The sequence below is a fragment of the Panicum virgatum genome, chromosome 5N (assembly GCF_016808335.1).
Source record: "Panicum virgatum strain AP13 chromosome 5N, P.virgatum_v5, whole genome shotgun sequence".
Taxonomy (NCBI): Eukaryota; Viridiplantae; Streptophyta; class Magnoliopsida; order Poales; family Poaceae; genus Panicum; species Panicum virgatum.
In genome coordinates, this window is record NC_053149.1 from 57,861,865 (window position 1) to 57,883,644 (window position 21,780).

At 45.9% G+C, this 21,780-nt stretch overlaps 4 protein-coding genes across 4 annotated transcripts; all 4 read right to left on the bottom strand.

The window, feature by feature from the left end:
- Positions 1–256: 256 nt before the first annotated feature.
- On the bottom strand, positions 257–5,168 carry LOC120672837 (triacylglycerol lipase SDP1-like). The gene is given in 5 exon segments (XM_039953442.1): positions 257–815; positions 817–1,950; positions 2,075–2,218; positions 2,569–3,432; positions 4,125–5,168. Coding segments are annotated over 5 exon segments (2,754 nt in total). The 5' UTR covers positions 4,677–5,168; the 3' UTR covers positions 257–755.
- A 5,457-nt stretch (positions 5,169–10,625) lies between these two features.
- On the bottom strand, positions 10,626–11,773 carry LOC120673607. The gene is made up of 4 exons (XM_039954536.1): positions 11,353–11,773; positions 11,181–11,230; positions 10,957–11,038; positions 10,626–10,872 (listed from the first exon to the last, which is right to left on the bottom strand). The coding sequence occupies exons 1-4, from the start codon at positions 11,600–11,602 to the stop codon at positions 10,826–10,828; spliced, it is 429 nt and encodes a 142-aa protein (XP_039810470.1). The 5' UTR covers positions 11,603–11,773; the 3' UTR covers positions 10,626–10,825.
- An 831-nt stretch (positions 11,774–12,604) lies between these two features.
- Positions 12,605–17,395, bottom strand: LOC120673605 (mitochondrial import inner membrane translocase subunit TIM50-like). The gene is made up of 10 exons (XM_039954535.1): positions 16,897–17,395; positions 16,632–16,720; positions 16,076–16,112; positions 15,848–15,909; positions 15,637–15,750; positions 15,317–15,421; positions 15,145–15,243; positions 14,279–14,435; positions 14,062–14,164; positions 12,605–13,098 (listed from the first exon to the last, which is right to left on the bottom strand). The coding sequence occupies exons 1-10, from the start codon at positions 17,168–17,170 to the stop codon at positions 13,053–13,055; spliced, it is 1,086 nt and encodes a 361-aa protein (XP_039810469.1). The 5' UTR covers positions 17,171–17,395; the 3' UTR covers positions 12,605–13,052.
- Positions 17,396–19,815: 2,420 nt separating this feature from the next.
- LOC120676791 lies at positions 19,816–20,640 on the bottom strand. Its single transcript, XM_039958120.1, has one exon. The coding sequence runs from the start codon at positions 20,409–20,411 to the stop codon at positions 20,088–20,090; it is 324 nt and encodes a 107-aa protein (XP_039814054.1). The 5' UTR covers positions 20,412–20,640; the 3' UTR covers positions 19,816–20,087.
- Positions 20,641–21,780: the final 1,140 nt, after the last annotated feature.

Below are 21,780 nucleotides of genomic sequence, written 5' to 3' on the forward strand. Positions count from 1 at the left end.
GCCTGCAACTCATTCTTGTGGGGAAAAGCTATCTCTGGGTTGTGCAAGGACAGAAATGCTACTATAGATGATTAAAAAACATATTTAACAAATGACAGTGTTCTTTCAAAAAACAAATGACAATGCATCTTCAGAAATCATACGGACAGAGCAGCTGAAAATTCACCATTACAATCCAGAGGGGACAAATAAGTAATGGAGCAAAAAAAAAAGATTGTTGATGCAGTTCTTGAAGTGAAGGAACGAACAGAGCGGATGAAAACTGGCAATCACATAGTGCCCTAGGGTGGTGCCTGTTAGCTACTTATTTGCACAAAATTCAGTGAGTTCATGAAACAAACTGCCAGCAGGGCATTGATTAGATGCTTAACCTTTTTGTATCAGCATCAATATACATTGAAGGTCCTGGTACCTCTTGTCTGTTGTCTCCCCTGCTTAACGGTTCTGAGCTAACAATTGGTTATCAGGACATCTGCAATACCAATTGAGATGACAATTGCTGCCACCGAAATTAGTTTTTCGCCGAATTTAAATTTGATGCCCAGATTGTACTAATTGTATGTATTTTTTCCAGTCTTAGTATCATTACTCCTAGATGTTCAAGTAATATATTTGGTTCCTTAATCGACCAAAGCCATTGGATCTTCCCTATTCTAGAACTTGAAAAGCATACAGCTTCTGCATCCACTTCATGATAGCTAGGAAGTTACCAAACACAAAACGGCATCTAATGTCTTAGAATGAGAGGAAGTCTCCTAATTAGCAGCACCTTGGACAACTCCACCCTTCCTACCAGCTGAATTGCCATCAGGACATTTCTTCTTTTGCTTCTTCCAGTTCTGTGTTCTCTGAAGACCCTTCCCGCTGGCTATTTCCTGTGCTGGCGGTGGCCGGATGGATCTCTGTACATATATCAAAAATTGATGCAGCTTCTGGTTTGTTGGTGTTTGTTTCATCTTCACAACTTAAGGAAGAGGGACGAAATACATTTTCTTCCAGTGAGGACCCCGGATGCTGTAGATTACTTCTTCTCTTAGGATCAGTTGCTTCATCATTAACCACATTTAGTTCCATGTCATCATCATCAGAAGCTGATACACCATCAAGACACTCCGTCTGTACTGTTTCAACATCTGGTTCCCGAGGAGATCCTTGAGACTCAGCACCACTACTAGACCCTAGGAGAGTATCCCTCCTTACAACATTAAACAAAATACCATTCTCAACCTTTTCAGGCTGCAACAAGTCGCCTTCAGAAACCACAATACTCGTTGAAGGGCCAAATGCCGCTCTAGGAGTAATAGTATCATGAAAATCTAAACCTGAGTTTTCCAAATTCCTGTCATTTGCTTCTCTACTGACTGCCTGAGCTGCCAAGCTACTAGCATTTGGTGTCACAAGCTCAGGCTCGTCTTCCCTTGATGGAACTGTTCTGAATTCTGTGTCAATCTCAAGATTCTGAACAAAGCTGATGAACTTATTGGCTGAGGCTGTCCTCATGAGAGGGCCACCACTTCTCGTCCAAGAGTGTAAATCTATACTCTCAGACTCACTGTCGCTACTGTCATGTGCAATTCTCTGGAGATACTGGTTTCTGTTAGATAACGCAGCAACTCCTCCAGGTCCTTGATGATTTGTACGTGTAGGAGATGTAAGAATTTCTTCTTCAAGAGAACCAGTTGAATTTTCTCTTGCTATGAGATTCCAGGATGGAATCCTCCTAGATGGGCAGAGCCTGATTGTAGGACCATGTCCTTGTGAGGCAGATGCTCTTTCTGCACTCCTCTTTAGCCTACGCAAATGGTTCAGGAGGGCAACACATTCATCCAATGCAAGCTCAATAGCACAATTCGCCCTGATGGCCGATAGCTTTTCCCAAGTGCATCTCCTACCTTGGTTTGCAGCCTTCTGAAGCTCAGCATAAGATGGGTTCTGTATCATCTTGGAATACTGGTGACAGAGCGAAAGGAATCATGTGTAAGTTTATTAAATATTATGTCAAAAATTGACATTTGCATGTAATATTGAAAGAAAATTTACATGAAAGGAGAGAGGGAATAGAAACATTGCAGACCTGTGCAAGAGTGGCTGGCATAACGACTGTCACATCACCTTCCCAATCTTGAGCAAATAATTTGGCTAATCCTCCTAGTGGAAATCCAAGTTCCAGAACTTGATTACACCTATGCTTAACTTCCATCTCAGCAAGTTCAGCAAGCTAAATACAAGAAAACAATAAACGCGCATATTAGTACATCATAGCATCCTGACAGCTACTTTAGTATAATGAACTACAATCCATCTCATATTTGAAGCAAATAGTTCTAGCTTCCCCTTACTGGGTCTAGTGGTATCTTATGCTACTGAGCCATTTACATATTGCCGTTTCTAATGTGAATAAATGCCATACAGCAATCAAAGGGAAAAGAAGAATCATCTTTAATTATAAGATGAGCTAAAAGGCTGTAAAAAAGGGTTATCTCTGCACTGCAACGGAAAATAAGACAGTAATAAATAAATAAATAAAACATAGTGTAATATGGAGTAACTATTTGACAATTGACATACCTTGGCAGCAAAGCTGCCTCCATAAGCCCTGACGATTTCCTTTAGTCTCAACAGTGGAGCTATGTGAGGATTAGCTTGGCTTACTATGAAATGATTTACATTGAATAGTTCCTTCAACTGCTTGATGGGCAAATCACTTTCTAAACTCCCATCTCTCCAGCGCCTGGTTGTAGCACCATTACGTTCCTCTATCCCCAATAAGAACGGAGCATGGAAAGGAATAGTTTGACCGAATCTATCCTTTGCCATCAATTCTTGGGCCTCAAAAAGTCCAGGAAAAGCACATGAAGCAGTTACTGCACTCCAGATAAGAACATGAGGTGATGTTAAATAGTTCAAGCATCGAGGCGGCTCATGCTTCCTTGGAGAACACACAGTGACAACAAGAATCCTGCCAGTCATGTCATAAGCTTCTTGAAATGTCAAATTGCTGGTAAGATTTCTCAAAAGCACCTGCAAGTGCCTAATGTCATGAACAGCTCCATGTGTCAAAATTCTTTTAACCACAGGAAAGATCCCACCCATCTGGTCAAAAAATTTCAGGGAATGCCACTCCTCAAAAAAGCTCTCTAGCTCAGGCCACGACCTCGTTGCTACAATAGAACACATTATTGAGCCAACACTTGATCCTGAAATTATCCTAGGCAGAAGTTTATGTTCTACCAGGGTTTTGACAACACCCACGTGAAATGATCCTAATGAAGCACCTCCGCTTAGCAGCAAGGCTGTTCTACCAAAGGCATGTCTTGTCTCATGCATAAATGCGAGCTTCTCTTCGAGCGGCAACTCATCTGAATCCGAATCACAGACCATTTTCAGTTGAGTCGATACCTCCTCTATGTACTCCTTTATAAGCCTAGGCACCTACCCAGTAAGAACATTACAATTAAAACACATTAATGACCAAGTTCGAATGGGTAAACAAGCAACTACAAAGTACAAACACAACTTGGTGACCAAAAATGTCCAAAAGACGCAATATGTTTATATTGCAATTTCATTGTCACTTGTAGATTGATAGTGATAACTATAGGCTGAATCATTTGCACACCTTAATGCCACAATCCCTCAGTTCTTACATATTTGACATTTAGGACAAGCAAATTAGTTCATTTTTTAACTAATTAGCTTGTCCTTAAAGTCGTATATTTAAGGATGGAGGTAGCATTTGATTAGCTTTTGAAACTCAGAGGAACAGGATAGATAACTACTACTTATTCAACCTTTTGAGCCAGTTACCTATTCAGCAACGAAGCATCTCCCTTCATATGGTTAGGAGCAGAATCTGATTAGTCAAGTCCAGTGATCATATTTCACATGTACAAATGGGAACTGTCCATCCCAAAATTACAGTCACAGATCTGTTCCGATATGCCAAAATGAGCAGTCCAATATTCAAACTACACTAAAATTAGCTAAATCAATGTGCCGCTTCCTCTAGTTAAATTCGGATTGTGGTTTGTTCAGATAAATAAACTGCTATAACCTTGATAAACAGATGTAAATTGTCTCAGAGGAGTTTGGTTCGATCCACGTGATGGCAGAGCATTACGTACCTGCAGCCTCCCTTTGTGCAGTTCGGGATTGCACATATTGCCGAGGTTCCTGAGCAGGTCTGCGCGCATGCAGAAGACGATGTCCCTGAGCGATCCCTCCTGGCGCCTGTGCCTGAGCTCGCGGAGCTTGTTGCGGACGAGCTCCTCGTCGTAGAGGTCGGCGTCGGTGGCGCGTCGCGGCGCGGCCTCGCGCTCCAGCATCCGCGCGGCGTGCGCCCACTCCTCGTAGGTGAGCGCGGCGCGCATCATGTTCCGCCAGAACTTGCGGCGGTAGGCGGACTGCACCCGCGCCCTGAGCCCGGCCCTGCCGCGCCGCCCCCGCAGCAGGAGCGCGACGGCGCAGACGGCGAGCAGGATCCCGCGCGTGTTGTCCCGCGGGTGCAGCCACGCCGCCGCCAGGTGCAGCGCGGCGCGCAGCGCCGCTGCCAGGCGGTGCCGCAGGCGCGCCGCGGAGCCGCAGAGCAGCACGCGCAGCGCGACGGCGCGGCCCAGCGCCGTGGACGGGCCGATGGCGAACGCCCCCACCGGCGCCTCGCTGGCGATGTCATCCATGCCTGCCGGGCAACGGCACAGGCACGCCGAGAGTCGCCCGGTCACCCCGCCCGCGGAGGCCCCGCGCTCTGGATCGCAGAATCGGCTCGGAATCTCGGATCGGCGCTGGAGCTGGAAGGTCGGGGAGGGCGACGGTTGCTTGGCTAACAGCTATCTACGCACGGGGGGCATGGGCGCATGGCGTGTTGGAGTTTGGCAAGGCGGCAGCGACCAGCGAGATGGGGGATCACAAGAGGACGACGAGGCGTCGTGGGCGCGTCACGCGTGGGGGGCAAGGGGGGAAGGCCGGCGTCGGCGTCCGAGTCAGAGAAACGGGCGAGCAGATAAGGTGGAGCGGGAGAGGTTGCGCGACGTAACGAACAACAACAGCTTACCCTACCCGCGGCCACGGCACACCGCCCCCGGCCCGAACTGTTGCAGATCCCCAGCTCCGCTCCGCGATTTCAAGGATGGGCGCCGCGCCGCGCGCGGCCTCGATTGCGTCGCGTTATCTCCGGGCCGGGGCCGGCCGCCGTAGGGAGACGGCGGGGAGCATGGGGAGAACGGCCGCGCGAGACGCGCCGATCTGGGAAGCCGAGCAAGGACCACACGTCCACACGTGCCATGGGCGGTGGCTCGCGATGTTGACTTTGGTCGAGTCACGGCTTGGACATTGGAGCGTCTTGTGTACCGTCCGATCAAAACTCGATGAAAGATCAGGTGACGCAATAGACGTGCACCGTTTAGAAAATTTCAAACATAATAGTAGTAGTGACAGTGAAAAATGATCTTGTTACCTCTAATTAATCAATTGAAAACCGCGCTATTTATGATGGAAATCTTAATAAATGCAAATACATTGGAAATAAAAAAAATAGCATCTAATTAAGTACCCCCTCCGTCCCAGATTAGTAGTCATTTTGGATTTTCTAGATGCATAATTTTTTCAATGCATCTAGATATATGTCATGTCTAGATGCATAGTAAAATCAAAGTATCTAAACAAACCAAAATAATTAATAATTTGGGTCGAATGGAGTAAATAATAATATCAATTGTTATCCTTCCAAAATAAATAATAATGTGAATTATGAATGAATGTATGTGCAAAGAAAAATAAAGTGTGTGCTGAAGGAAAGTAATCGCGGGTACAAGAGGTGGGTATATAAAATTGCTGGTGTAAAAAGTATTAGATTTTGGTGGAAAATATTAAGGAAACCAAATTTCCCCTCCCTTTTGTCAAACCTTTTGGCCTGACATGGGGCCTTCGTGATTGATACAGTGGGCCTAATCTTGGTGAGAAAAGATTTCAATTGTTTCAACTTTTTATAGATAGATATATTACTGTCGTTTTATTTGGTATTTAATGGAGGTAAAAATAACAGGTACCCCTAATTGCCCGTCAAAACTAAACCACCGGAGGTTAGTCGTTCATGCGTCACGGATCAACGAGCACTGGCACACGTCCTGATGGCCAGCCCACACTGCCGGGAGCAGCCCATGACCCGCTTAAGGCTCTGCCTCGTCCGACCCTCGCGAGAGAGTATCGTCTCGCCCGACCCTCGCGACGGGTGGGGGAGGGGGGGGCTCCGCCTCGCCCGACCCTCGCGGGACGGACCCGTACCGCCACATGGCGGCCTACCAACTCCATAGTACGGGAGACGACCAACGGGTCAAAGGGAGACCCACGCGCATGATCGTGACCATTTGCCCATACCTCGGTACGAAACGGGATGAGCGGTGACGCGACAGGACTGCTCTGGGGGAGAGCACTGCTCAACCACTCCGTCGGAAAGTCAACGTCGAGAACGTGATGACCATCCAGACGAAGGACAAGACCACAATTTGTAACCGGCCATTTGTAACCTCTACTACAAATTGAGTGCAAGAGCACGAGAGCTCGAACTGGACGTAGGGACATTCCGTCCGAACCAGTATAAATCTTGTGTCGCATATTTGCATTACCATTCGAGCCCGACGTGCATACAAATTTACTCGTTGGTGATACGGAACGCCGACAGTACTGATCTCATATCGAAGGGCGGCTTCACATTTGCATCATCATCATGGTATGATTTTATGACTCAGCCTGTCCTTATTTACAGTTTGTCAATGATCTGCATGCTTTAATTAGTCCTCCTGCCAAAGGGACTCCCCTTTCGCTGATCTTACTCGGGAAGGTATGCTGATTGCTGAATACATGAGAACTTGTCCAGCTGAGTTGGTTTTGTTCTCAAGTTTTCTGATTAATTTTGTTTATGTGTGATCGTGTTCCAGTCGAAGATTTGATACCCTAATTTTGAAAATTTGATTTGGAAAGTTTGGAGTACTTGAGATGATTGGAAACGAGGTGCTAGATGATATATTCGGATAGTACGTAGGCTGTGGTTTTTATATGTTGTTGATCATATATTCATTTTTAAAGATCAATCTTGGACTTGCACATATTATATTGGCAGTATACCTGAAGTTCATGCAAATAGTATTAGCTCACAAACTCTGACCAATTTATTCGCACAATAAGGATATCATCCATACAAGAAGGCAGAGCTACAATTAGCGAGATAACTTTGACAACAGTGCAGAGATAGAACACGCGCCTTGGAAAGAAACAAAAGATTACATGGTACTGGATTGGGGGGGGGGGGGGGGGGGGCGATAAACCACATGCAGAAGGAACAAAGATGCAGGAACATAGGAACATGGAGGGGAGCACCACCGTTGAATATAGATGTGGGCGAAGGATTCACTTCTCATGGGCAGAAGAGGCTAACGCCTACCTGCAGAAGGAGCATGCAGGTTCGATACACGATACTAGTAATGGCATCAGGGTTCGGATGTCTCCGAAAAGACAATGGCATCAGGATTGGCTGTAACTGTAACCTCAGCACCACCAGTATCAGCTGAGAAAACGGCGTCCTCATTGCTGTAAATAGCTGCGACAGGGACCATGTCGACGGCTGAGAGGCAGCATGCGGCGAGGAGAGCCATCACCATGACAGGGGCCGCCGAGCGGGAAGATGCAGCCATGGCACTCTCTTGGTTGGCTGGGTTGATCAAGATTAATCGATGCGTGTGTGTATGCATATGATTTGTGATGAGCGTGTTTATGCTTGTGCCTCTGCCTATGCATATATTAGAGCAAGTATTATGAATGACATGGAGCCGGCTGAATCCGACGTGGGAGAGAGAGAAATCATGAGAGAGACAGAAACGGGCGTTTCGCGGTACGCCGGCTAGGAACGGGCGCAACGATCTCCTATTGGCTACACTGGTCACGCGCTCGCCATTTATTGGCTGCTGGCCATGCACCACTTGCCGCGGCTGCCGCTGCAGCATTAACTACGGGCCACGCCAGCTTCCATTTCGCCCGCTGCCGCCGCAACCATAAGTCTTGCTTTTATATAGGCACGAAGGTGGGCTGTTGTCCCGGAATCCAAGGCACACCCAAGTCGAGTTGACTTGATCGCGCCTCGTTTCAAACAATAGCAGGGTTGTCTACTTGGCTTTTTTTTTTTTGCGAACCAAGATGTAGATTATATTAAAACAGTGAGAAACACAGTACATCCTAGTTTTGCAAAGACAACCCTAAGGAAAGCACAAATTACAACCAGGTCCCTGCACATCGTCTTCCACCACCAGGCAGGGAAGCGTGACCGCCTCCGCGGACTCCAAGCGTCGCCCAAGAGCTTGAAACCACCGATCAAACTGAAGCAAATCGAGAGGTGGACACCTAGAGGTAAACTGCAAGAGATCCGCGAGAAGAGGACATTAGCTGTCGACCTCATCGATTTGACCCTCCATCCGCCATCTTCCGCCTCAACCCGAGAAGCTCCGGAGCACCGCAGAAGAACGCAAAGAACAACCCGCACTTGCACCGCCATGGAGGCCATCCCCAAAGACGAGATCCAATCGCACGGAAGCGAAAAGACCCGACCCAATCTCTCAGAAGATTTCAAGCGAGAAATCTCACCAGAAAATCCCTGGAGAAGCAAAATCCACCTTGCCGAAGCGGCGACTCCAACCATCAGCAAGAGGAAGACAAGCCGCAGCGGCTCAAACTCCATCCCTTCCAACCCGTTGCAAAAGGAATGGACGAATTGAGGCCGCCGGCAAACCCTAGCTCTTTTGCCCGACGGCGACGAGCAACAACTAGGCCTAGATAAGTAAATATCTAACCTATCTACAGCCGGACGGTGATCCCGCAGTCCTTCCCCCTCGCCGCCGGCCGGCCGGCCATCGGAGAGGAAAAAGACCGGCGGAATCCCCGCCGGAAGCGGCGTCCGCCTCGGAGTCGCCCTTTTTCCCTCTATTCACTGTAGAGAGGGGATAAGGACGAGTCGGCTAGGGCTTTGTCTACTTGGCTTCAGTTCTTGATAGATGGGATCTCCATCATCTTCAAGGGAGCAAAACTTGAAAAGGGTATAAAACCACGATAAAAACCAGGCTCCCTTTTGCACGGCTGGCCCTTTGGCCCATATACTCCCTCCGTATTGGTAAAGAAAGTCGTTTTGGACAAGATTTGGATCAAACATTGGGAATACAAATCATCAACAACTTTTAAGTTGTTGAGTTTATAAATGTAAAAATTATATGAATAGATTTGTCTTGAAAAATACTTTCAAAAAAGTTTACGTATATCACTTTTTTATAAATATTTTTTTAAAAAAAATAAGAGGTCAAAATTGTGTTTTGGAGACCATGTCGCTGTCCTAAACGACTTCCTTTACCAATATGGAGGGAGTACAAATGAACCAGTAATCCTTTCAATAATCCCTCTCCGTATGAGGGAGACGGCGGGCGGGCCCGCACGAGACTCGCCGATCTGGGAAGCCGAGCAAGGGACCACACGTGCAATGGGCAGTGTCTCGCGAAGTTTGACTTTAGTTCCAAGGCTTAATAATTAGAAATAAAAGAGTCTTCACAAAGCTAAATTTATCCTAAAAACTTCAAATTAAATATTTGATTGCTCCGTACCTTTCTCTATATATAGGGCCTCTTTGGCACGGCTTCACCGGCTCCAGCTTCGTCCACTGTAGCGCACTGTAGCACGGAGCCGGTGAAGCCACCCTCCCGCAGCTTCAGCGGCTTCACTCCTCCCACAGGCAAATCTGCTTCGTTTCAGCTCCGTGCTACAGTGCCGCACAGTGCTGCGGCACTGTAGCACGGAGCCGGAACCGTCCGCGTGAAGCCCTCCCAAAGGCGCCCATAGTCTGTTCGGCTGGCTGCGCTGGCCAGCTCCACCCAGCCCCAGCGCGTTGCCCCTCCTCCAGCAGCTAGCGGCAGCACTCGGCGGGCTCCGCCAACGCCTGCCCTTCCTCCACCAGAAGCAGCCCAGCCCAGCCATTTCTCACCAATGAATAGGCTGATAATAGTTTCTTGGTACTTGATATTTTTTGGATTAGGTGAATCTCATTACAATCTAAATAAATAGTTTTTATGGAACAAAATTTAGAGCTAAATGAACGGTTTTTACGGGACGGAGGAAGTAAGTGTGATTGCATACACACGTGGCAGGCTTGGTGAACAACCACTCAAGAAGACAAAAAAAAAAATCACATACACGCGGTGAAGCTTTGACCGGGCACGGAACGCAAAATTAAGCACCACTCGGATGTGAGTGAGATATCCCAAACGGCACCGATTTGGCTGTGCGCAAGTCGAAGGTATAGGCCTCCTTTAGTTGCACATGTAAAGTTTTTGAAATGGAATTTTTTTATATTTTAAATGTTAAATCTAGATTAATTATAAAACTATTTACAAAACTCGTCTGTAAACTACGAGACGAATCTAATAAGCCTAATTAATCTATTATTAGTACATGATTACTGTAGCAATTTAGTGTCTAATTATGACATAATTAGTCTCATTATATTCGTCTCGTAATTTACAAGCAAACTATAAAATTAGTTTTTTATTTCATTTATATTTGATACTCCATGTATGTAAAATTCCTCTTCGACGTGATAGTTTTAGAATTTTAAATTTTGCAACTAACAAGAGGATATACGAGCAATTCCATGCCTGTACTGCTTCTTGGTTTAGCGACAAGACACTTGAAACACAAAGTAGCTCAACTTGTATCTCACAAATTTCCCTATATCCCCATATCCATCTTTAGCAACAGCGCTAGTAAAAGTACTGATGATCAGGGGGCTAGATGACCGCGTTCAGCCCGTGAAGAATCTTCTCCAAGACTGCCATGGAAGAAAACCACCTGCGGAAGAAACAGCGCAACCATCTTAGTCACATTTTCTTCGACACTGAAGCTAATAAAGTGGCACTGAAGCATTGTACGCACCACACCCCTGGCACCGAACGTAATAGTCTTTCTTCATTACCAGGCCAGAACCTCCACAGACCTCACACTTCTTTTGCGCGAACTGAATGATCCGGAAAGGAAAAGGAAAAAAAAAACAATCGTCAAATGAAGGACGGTAATCAAAATGATCCGCTCATACATAATCAGCGATAGATTGGCAGAAATTCAGTTTGTGATCAAGGTAAAACAGGCCCAGCGCATACGATTCTTTTGCTGAACTCGATCCCTGCAACGACGAAAGGCGTCACTCCAGCTGCAAAAGAGGGCAGCCGAGAGCAGGTTGCGTCAGGGTCATCAGACACGAACTGGAGGAGCTAACTGCTAACAGGCGACTAACTCGATAAGGGAAGCGAGGCAACATGTGCGTGGACTCACCTACGGCGCCGACGACGATCTGCCAGGTGACCTGCGGGGGCGGGAGCGGGGCGTCGGCGGCCGCGGCGACAGCGGCCGCGGCGGAAGCCCCGTCGACGGCGCGAACGCTGGTGGCAACCCCTCGGCCGACGGGAGTCCGCCTGCTGATGCGGCCTGTCGAGGGGGGAAGGCCGCTGCGCCTGCTCCCGCACCCGGCGGCGCCCGCCACCGCCAGACCCGGCAGGCACGCGGGGTAAGGGCGCGCCTGCATCGCCACGAGCTTAGCTGGTGCTGCTGCCGTGCTGCGCCGCACGGTCGGCCGCGAGCGCCACCCTCTGGTACGCTACGCCACAACCTGTGTGAGATGGTGGGTCGCGCGAACGTCCATTGCCATTTCCCACCGGGATTTTGCGGCGGACGAGCGACGCGGAGTCTGCCACGCGACGCGCTCACGTCCACGATAAATACCAAGGTTTAACTCGTCACCGTTTCCGTCCCCGGTTCCAGACCGGGCACTGCGTCAACAAGCATCTGTGACACTTATCAATTTCATCCGGGTTGTAATTCGCGATTGGTCTACTTTACTCACTCCTGCTTGTTAACTTTGTGTCTTTGTTTACAAGCAACAGCATTGCTTCAGTTGATGTGCTCACCACCCCACCCAAGCGCCAACCACTTCTGTCCTGGATCAACGTAAATGTATTATCAAGTGAGAAAAAGATGGATGTCCATAGAAAACGGAATTCGGATCTGATGTGCTTTCCTAGCCTAGTGCTTGTTTCCTGAAAAATTCATCCTCAGTTTTGACCAAAAGATGGGCGCAGAATACTATCAGATATCATACCTATTCCACACACAACAACCGGAGGTGTTTAGCAATAACTGAATATACTCTATATAGGAAGGAATGAACCAACACAACACCAAGTTTCGAATTTTGTCCGAATTTCTAGAAATTCTAGCATAGCATGAAATACGTCATTTTCAAAATACACAACAAAGGCTTGGTTATGTCTTGCCTACTTGTCTGTCAGAAATCATTCAACCTAGTGCAGACCAAGTTATGAAACATTTCGCATAAATAATGCGAGTTCAGCTGAAAACAGTAACTAGATAGTAGCTACCCTGTCGAAATAGAGCAACTTAAATCTTGATTGCGTGCCAACCTAGAACCTACGAAGCTAGAAAACAGAACCTGTCGACTTACGAAAAGTTTGCAATAAGGGATCTGACCCACATTTACCATGTAATAAGGCCCAGAAAGAACAAGTAATTACCCACAAAACGGTTTCAACTCATCCACCAGTCATTATTTTTGCAGTTCAGCTAGTACGTTTCACAAGATTGCAACAATCCACAGGAATATTTGCAATCTCACCAGTCAAAGAAGGCCAGCATAGAATGCGTGCAGTAGATTTGTTGAACAGATAATACTAGCTTCTACTAATCTAAAACTAATTCAAGTGAATCTGCCATAAAGATACTTTCAAAACGTTGGCCAAGAATTCTGGAAAGGTTCTAGCCAAAAAAAAAACTGAAAAGGTAACGTTTGATCTCTGTAAGACACCCATCAAAATGTAAACATTTATTAAAAATGTTCAAGGGTGATATCTCCAAAAGTTGACAAATATTAATCCATGGACGATGGATTCATTCTCTTCATTTGGATTGAAGCGCCAAAAGTTTGATGTGTCTATAGAAGTATGTAGACTATTTAGTCATCATCGCCGCCATATGCGTCCTGAATGCTTTTGTTCTTGCATGCGCCTGCAAAATTACATTGTCAGTACTTGTTAAAAGCTTAATACAAGTTCTAAATGAACTAAAGGAACCATGTAACTACTAAGTGAATTAGAAAATATGGCAATCCTGTTACAGCAAATTTTTTTCTATATCACCACCTCACAGTTCAAACTTCACGGTATGATCTATTTGTATATCATTTACCCAGCATGTTACAATCCTTGTGGGGAACATATGTTGTATAACTATGTTAAAATACCTTAAAAATCAGCACACGACCCACAAAAGTAAAAAAAGCTGTATTGCTCTTACACCCATGACCCATCTAGTAAGCTTTTCAAAAAGGAAAGCTTAGCAGAAATGAACAGTCAAACAACCAACCACGCTAAGTTGCAATTTGCCCCGTACTTATTGTAAAATAAAGACTACAAATATCAACCAGAAATAGGCCCCTGCCATGTTGGGAGATGACAAAAAGGTGCCTTGAAACTAAAACCAGAATGATTGGTCAATTAAAATGTGTAACAAAAAGGTGCCCTCAAACCTAAAACCAGAATGAGCGAGCTTATGAAATTTGTATCTCAATATTATCGATGGTCTTATGAAATTGGTAGATCTAACATGGTTTCTGAAGACACAAATGACAATACAGCAATTTTTAGTCTCATGCATCAGCAAACATGTTTGCTGAACAGTTATCTCAAAACTGAATGAGGTGATTATATTCAAATAAGGAAATCAGGTGATTCTATACTCCATCGGGAAAAGTTTGCACAAAGGTAAGAAAAGCACGAGACCCAATACAATGGCATATTTTCCACAAACTACTTCCATAGGAACTGGGATCAACTGACGATAGTCATAGTCATGACTCATGACAACAATTTATTTTCACAGGAGCTGCAACTGCTCGGTACAAATACTCATAATGTCATCCGTTAAATATAAAAAAGGGGATAGAACTCATATAGGTAAATAATCACTTACCTTTGGTGTTCCTTAGAGCGCTCAATAAACTCAGCAGCAATGTCACTACCTTGATAGGATGCAAGAACAGCCCTGATGTCAGGAGGTCTTGCCATAGCAACATCTACAGAATTTCATAGGTTTATAAAGATTGGAGAGAAAGAGAGAGGTTAGCAAACTAAAAAGATGGAAACACCAAGCCTCACAGGATCAAAAGGTCAAAGTTTACAAGGCTTACATTCTAGAAATGGAATGAGATCAAGCAGTTGAGTGTCATCATTTTCAAGCTTCCAAGGTTTAATTTGCACAGAATTTTCAGGCTGCAGACTTGACTCCAAAGCATGAGCACTGACATAAATAACTTGAGCAGGATTTCTGTTCAGCTTCGATAAATCCTAGTAGTTACACCATAAAGTAAGGTTTGGTCTTGAATCATGGCAGAGTACATAGTGCCTCATACAATGTAGTAAGTACAATAACTACCAGTTTTCTGGAGAAAAATTTATCGACTAAGAACAAGAATAACCACTGGAAAGAGCACTCAATGGGGGATTATCAACAACGAGCAACTAATGAAAATGGGATTGGAGATCGTATCATAATTAATGAAATTACTTGACCACCTATGATTATCAGACTTTTACTTTAAATAGCCATTATAAAAGCACACAGGAATTCTGAGTTCTGACAACCCTATCCCTTCCAGAAATGGAAGCTCTTCGTTTACCCTTTGGGCACACACACTTGCATAAGTTTAAGCAACATAATTAAAATAAGTTTTAGCCACTGAAACAGGACATAGCATCTTAGTTGGAAATAATTTCATGGCTTGCAACGGAATGTGTTCGAAAAACAGTCAAATCTTAAGCATGACGGCAGTATTGCACATGGAAAAGATTCAACTATCAACATAGGACTTGAAGTAGTTATATATACAAGAAGATTCAAAGATTTTGGAACTTGTGATGTTACTATTCCCTCCATTTTCTTTTACTTGGCATCCTAAAATCCATGCAAAAGGATATAAAATATTTAAGTACTGCAAAAGGATCAATATACAGCAATTTACTTTGCTACCAGAATAGCAGGTAAGATCCCACATACCCGATAATGTTTTCCATTTTCGTATTTAGTTGCAACTCTTGATAGCCTGTGCCGAATATTTCCCTTCGGATCCAGCCTATCAACGACAGGATCAACATACTGCACATGTAACAAAGTTTCATCCAGGTCACATTTGATACAAGAGAACAACTGAAATTTCTAATAAACTTACCATACTAAGCTGATCAGAATACACAACAATTTCATAAAACTTCCCAAGATGTTCCAAAAAGGCGTCCACTCCTGGCCTCTTAAAAGTCCTCCATCCTCTCTCACGCTGTATGCATGTTTTTTAAGAAAAAGTTCGATCAAGCAGTCTCCAAGCCTCCCAATCAGGCGGGCAAACATATGAAATGAACACGATAGAAAACCATAGGAAAAATTAACCATATGTTTTTTTTCAAAAAGAACAAAAATAGATTGTCTCATATTGCATATACAAGAGGTCATGTAGCAAAACTAAAAAAGTTTGTACGAAACACAAAAATTCACCTTCCAATCTGAGTATACAAGAGTCTCGTTGAGATCCAGAACTAGGGTCAATACATGCTGTTCTTGAGGAGGACGATCTGGAAGGAGTTTGTCTGATACTGGTTCACTAAAGCCCTATGGTAAATATATATCAGTATGATTATGGACATTTCTTCATGATATTCAACATGGATCCACTGAGGGAAAAAAAGTTATACCATTTATTACTGACCCGAATTTGATCTTCAATTTGGCTCCTGACATCCAGGTATAGCTCAATAGCGGCAACAGGAGCTACAAGAACAAAGCATACAATTCTGAGTACTAAGGGGCCAGGGAAAAAGATCTAAGGCATCCAGTACACAATCTAAACAGGCAGTTAAATTGAAGGTCTAACTAGTGGCAGGTCAGGAGCAACTTGGAATCCAGAGGCAGTAAAGAAGTATATAGTAGTCCCTACCTTTCATAGCTGCTGAATAAGCCACAGCCTGAAACTTCTGCAGAGAAGAAAAATAATTCATTCATTATATGGTTGAAATACAGTGAAAACTATTGGTCCCGCACTACTCCAGTTCAGGTGTTCTATATACCCGGAAAGCAAGCATACCATAGAGCATCCTTCAAACATTTTATCATCCAATTATATATTTATATGTTCAAGTCGTCGAAAGGGAGGAATCATGTAATACTAGTTTTGGAAGGAACAATAAGTGGGACAAAATGGCAGGTGATATCTCAGGCGGTGAAGCAGGAAATGCACTAAACCAAAGCGCTCCATATGCAATTTCTAGCACAAAAATGCAAAGCTTGCTACTAAATAGTCACCTCAACAACCTGAATAGTACCATGATATTGGAAAGTCCTTTATACACGGCTAATGAGATCTCCCATAATCAGAGATCACATTTCCTAATTCCCTCTAAATAATTTCATAAGGCACTGCTGCTTGTGACTTTGTACGACTAACGAAATATCTCTAGCGACAGGTACCCAAACTTGACATGTTGCGGATTTACCTCGAAGCCGGACGAGTCTTCAGGAATGGGATGCTTCGATTTCTTCCGGAACTCCCGTGTCATCTGATCCAATTCCTCTAGAGAATAAGCTACACAGAAAACGCACAATAAAAAAGAGACAACGAATCACACGCAGACACACAGACACAGGACGCTAAACAGAACCCAAGACGCATTGAATCTACAAGGGGGGAGCGAAACCGCGAAGCTGAGAATCTGAACCGCCAGACGCAGCGCGGCGCAGGGATCGGGACGGGAGCCGTACCGTAGCTGGCGTAGCCTGTGGCACCGACCGCGGCGAACACGGCCGCGAAGGCTGCGACCTTGAGCGTGCCCCATGGCTTTCGGGCCACCGGGGGCTGCTGGGATGATGGGTCTCCAGAGGTGGACGAAGCCTCGGAGGCGGAGGCGGCGGCGGCGGCAGCAGCAGCCACCGGAGGAGTGGAGGAGGAGGAGGCGGCGGCGGCTGCAGGGGAGGCAGTGCAGAAGGAGAGCGCGGAGATCCTGGGGAGGAGGCGCGACCTCGCGACGCGGAACATGGCGCGGCTTGCGCGAGGGGTACGGGATGCGGGGTCACGTAGGTAGGGTTTTGGATTGGTTCCGCCCCGGTTCGTGCGGGGCGGAGAGCGGAGGGTTTACGAGGCGGCCGAGAATGGTGAGGCGGATAGCCGGAGGACGGGCGGACGATTTCGAGCTGGCCGATGGAGAAGAAGGCCGAGTGGAGAGTGGAAGACAGGAGAGGGCGGCTGGGCTGGAAGCCTGGAAGAGTCCCGTGCGGCCGCACTCGTCAAGTCGTCAGACGGGCTGGCATATGCTTTTGGATGGGTGCGTTTTGAGCAGATGCCCAAAGGGGGTTATAGCCATGTCAAATACAAATATGAACAAATCTGGCTTAGAACAAATTTAACCCGTAGAAGTAGTACATCAAATAATTAGGGACAAATCTAGCCAACATATGAAGATAAGTCTCATCTCCCTTTCTTTTTTCTTCCTCTCATTCGCTTCTTCTTACCCTTCTTCATTCTTTCTTCCTAAAAATAGAGGGGAACTTAGTGGTATTCATTGATCTTAGGTAGGTAGGGGGTCCCTTCCCCTAAATCAGCCATTGCAAGTAATTAGTCCATATAAACAAGTAATTATCCAGCCCAATAAACTTGAAAGTGAAATGCCTGCCCTAAATGTTGTATACAATCTTTTAAATGTATAGAATTGCACGGTTGATATTAACCTATGCTAAAAAGAAATTTAGGAATCGTTATTTGGACGATCAGTAGGTTAGTCCACCGTCCACTCAAATAAGTGGCGACAAAACATCATATCTTTTGTACACGAAAGTGGTGTGATTTTATGAATAGTGCGACTGGGTTTAGTTTTAAGACGCCAAAAAAAATCATATTCGCGTTGGATCATACAATTGTGCATGCGTGCAGACGGCAATAATTTTGCACGGTGAGTCGCAGTTGCAATCCAAACAAACCCTATACAAAATTACAAATAGAATGCTTTTCGGGCCGGCTAGCAAAACAAATTTCTATATATTCACGTTTCACGTGAAAAACTATTTTAGGCTGATAGCACAAGACTTTGGTCCATCCAGAGAAACTACTTACTGTTTCGTTCGAAAGAGCTATAAACCTAGTCTTGTAGTTCCATGCGTAATCTTGTATTGGTATCCCATGATTATGGCCCTGTTTAGTTCCCAAAAATTTCACATGCTACAGTAACTTCAAACGTTTGACCACTAATTAGAAGTGTTAAATGTGGATTACTGACAAAACTCATTCCATAACCCCCGGGTAAAATCGCGAGACGAATATAATAAACCTAATTATGCAATGATTAGACAATGTCGTGCTATAGTAAACAATCTCTAATGACGGACTAATTAGACATAGATTGGCCTCTCTATTTCCCGTCCATCCATGTAATTAGTTTTATAATCAGTTTATGTCTAATACTCCTAATTAGTGTTGTAAAAATCCCCAAAATTTTTTGAAGTAAACGGGCTCTATATCGTTTTTAATCTGCAAATTTTGGCGACACTGCTAAAAAAGCGTACTATTGCTTGTCTTTTTATCAAATATGTCCTACGTCAGATACATTGATGTGGATGCAGGGGCGTAGGCAGGGGGGACGGTCAGAGGCCTGGCCCCCCTGGCTCCCAAATTTACATTGAAAATTTGAATTTTGATTAAATTTTTATATAAATTAGTATAGTTGACTCCCATAATAATGAAAAAACAAATTTCTGACTCCGCCCCTGTGTGGATGCCAATCAAATACACGCATGGATCACCATGACCTCATTTTTTTATCTCACGTTCATTGACCACTGCGGGGTGACCGTATCAAGCTAGCGCCGTTCCTTCAGATTGAAAAACATACTCCGTATATCGAAATTTAGTATGAGGCCAGTGACGACCCTGACGGCCCTTCCTGAACAGACCCGAGTACCGAGTTTAGTATGACTGGTGGGGCCTCCCGAGGACAGCGACGGGAGGCGTCGTTCAAACTAGTTCTGGACAAGTGGTCATCTGGTGACGCGTGACCTGGCGGAGGAGGAGAAACTATGGATGGCCGCAGGCTCCCTGCGTCCCAACTTGGGGATACGCATGCCACCGTGTTCAGCAGGCTGGAGCTGAAACACTGTTATTTGATTGGTGGCTAGAAACTAGTGCTGGAGGAATGTGAGAGAAGAATACTGTAGAAGCACCAGCCTGCAGCAGAACACGGTACAAACGGCTCCCAAGTCCCCACCTGCAATTTGACTCCCATGTCCCAACAACGGCTGACGCCGAAAGGATGCAAAGTAGTGGTGCTCGGATTCGACGAACTGGGATGAGATCTACGGCTAGTGAAGGACTGCGAGAATGGAATCCAAGACCTGACCTCCAGCTGAACCTCGCTTTCCGCTGTCACCGCAAGGCCTTGGAAAGCTAGATGGCAGATGCGGATAGGGAATTTTGTTAGACTAAACTAGACTAGACTTAATAGAACTAGATCATGACCATAAAGAAAAGCCGGTCTCCTTCACCTTTCGCTTTCCCCGGCACGAATCATCACTCATAATGCTGAGCTAAAGCCTCGCGTACCGTGGCCGCCTGGCCGGGGATAACGAAGGGGGTGCCACCTTGACAGCGAAAGACGGTAGGGAAGGCGCGCCGCAGACCGCAGACCGCACACCACACACAAATCGCTCCGGCGAGGGCGGTTCTTATTTTTATGCCATGATTCATTATTGAATTCCCCGGGAGTATGTTACACCGGACCAGCAGGGAGACATGGAGAAGTCCTACGCTACCGAGTACCGAGCCACGGCCGCGGGGCAAGCCACCGTGCAACTGCTGGAGTCGCTCCGGCGACGGAGCACGCCGCGCACCGCAAGCTCGAATGGCGCCAACCCCCAGCCAGCCTCCTCGTCAGCTCCTCCTCCTCCTCCAGCCGGGCGGGCGGGCGTTAGATCTCCGGCTCCGGCGGCGCCTCCACGGCGGCGGCGTCCGGGACGACGTGCTCCGGGCGGCACCCGGCGACGAAATCGATGAGCTCCTTGCCGGACTCGTCGGCGCCCGCGGGCGGGGGCGAGATCCGGAGCAGCACGGCGACGGCCACGAGGAAGAACCCCGTGGAGACGAGCAGCGGCCAGAAGAAGGACAGCACGGCGCCCAGCCTCGGCCCGAGCGCAGAGATCGAGACGGCGGTCGCGGCCACGAGCGCCACCAGGGCCGCGGTCTGGACCCGGTGCTCCCACATTAGCTCGCCGAGCTTCGCCTTGGACGCCATCGCCGGATCGGCGGCGCGGCCGGGAGGGGGAATGGGAGATCTAGGGGAGGGAGCTTCTGGAGCGGGGGTAGTGGCTAGCTAGGGGTTTGGCTCCTGGCGTAACAGGGGAGAGACAGGGTGGGGGGTTGGATTCGCTGGGGGGAGGAAAATGGGAGGCGAGGTAGGACGGCGAGTGGAGAAAGGGATGGTGGGAAGCGTGGAGTTATCTCAGACTGCGGAGATTCGCCCTGCCGCCGCCTCCAGCCAAGGTTGTGTTTAGATTAGTAAAATAAGGTTGTGTTTAGATTAGTAAAATAGTGGTTAAAAAAAAGTTACATCGGACAATGAGACACACGGTAGTACTTTTCGTTTGTTTATATTAATTGTTATTTTTTTCGTTTGTTTATGTTAATTGTTGTCTTACTATCACCTAATAAGGCTTAAAAGATTCGTCTCGTCATGTACATCAAAACTATGTAATTAATTTTTTATTTATCTACATTTAATGCTCTATACATGAGGTAAAAGATTTGATGTGATAGGTAAATAGTGAAATTTGAATTGAGAAATTTTGAAAGTGAACACAGCCGTTGTGTGCTCGTTCGTTGGGCTTGGGATTGGGGGGATGTTTTTCCTTGCAGCACCGGCGGTGGTGCCGTGCGAAGTGCGGACCGTGGCCGGAGGGACTACCGTTTCTTTAGGTTCATTTACCAAAATGCCCCGCCGGCTGCTCTGGCATTTGTGGCCGGGTTTTGGTTCCCGGGTAAAATTGGCTGTTTTGGTAATTTGTAGGCAGGGACAATATGTCTATGTACTTTATGCGGCAAAAATTTATAACATGCTGATCTGTATAGATAAATCTTCAATGTAACTAGGTAGAATTTCATATGAGCTTTTTCCGTGCATGTGAATCTTGTTTAAGTGTTACATGCATGAGAATATGTGTATCTAAGAGTTATGACTTGACTGCATGAGAATAGGCGTGTCCAAGCGTTACGACTTGCATGCATGAGAATATTAAGATTTTGCAATGTGTAAATCAATCGCAAATAATTTTGTCGCACGCACTTTTTGTTTTACTTTAGCTCTCTCTTTCTTCATCTAGCCTCACCTGTCTCTTTGTCGTTTTTTTATAGTATAGTTCCCTTTGTCGTTAGTTTTTGATGTACACATTTTGAAGATCTTTAAGCTTATTCTGAATTTAAACTCTATTTATGAGAAGACTAGCTTTAGTATAAATATTCAACATTATCAATTACCAGATTTCATAGTTCAATTGTATAAAGGGCACTTCGGGAAGGTTTTTCTGAGCTCCATGGCTTTTGTGGCCCGCATAGCAGTACAACTGTACAAAGTCGCAACGCAACGTGGTACAACAGTGTATACGTGG

Excerpts from the sequence above, each read along its gene's own strand:
- LOC120673607 (XM_039954536.1), bottom strand. The coding sequence starts at position 11,602 with ATGCAGGCGCGCCCTTACCCCGCGTGCCTGCCGGGTCTGGCGGTGGCG. Across the intron at positions 11,231-11,352 it reads GATCGTCGTCGGCGCCGTAG|CTGGAGTGACGCCTTTCGTC; the intron begins GTGAGTCCACGC and ends CCTCTTTTGCAG. Across the intron at positions 11,039-11,180 it reads TCGAGTTCAGCAAAAGAATC|TTCGCGCAAAAGAAGTGTGA; the intron begins GTATGCGCTGGG and ends CGGATCATTCAG.
- LOC120673605 (XM_039954535.1), bottom strand. The coding sequence starts at position 17,170 with ATGTTCCGCGTCGCGAGGTCGCGCCTCCTCCCCAGGATCTCCGCGCTC. Across the intron at positions 15,422-15,636 it reads TTGTATACTCAGATTGGAAG|CGTGAGAGAGGATGGAGGAC; the intron begins GTGAATTTTTGT and ends ACATGCATACAG. Across the intron at positions 15,244-15,316 it reads ATTCTGATCAGCTTAGTATG|TATGTTGATCCTGTCGTTGA; the intron begins GTAAGTTTATTA and ends TTACATGTGCAG.
- LOC120676791 (XM_039958120.1), bottom strand. The coding sequence starts at position 20,411 with ATGGCGTCCAAGGCGAAGCTCGGCGAGCTAATGTGGGAGCACCGGGTC.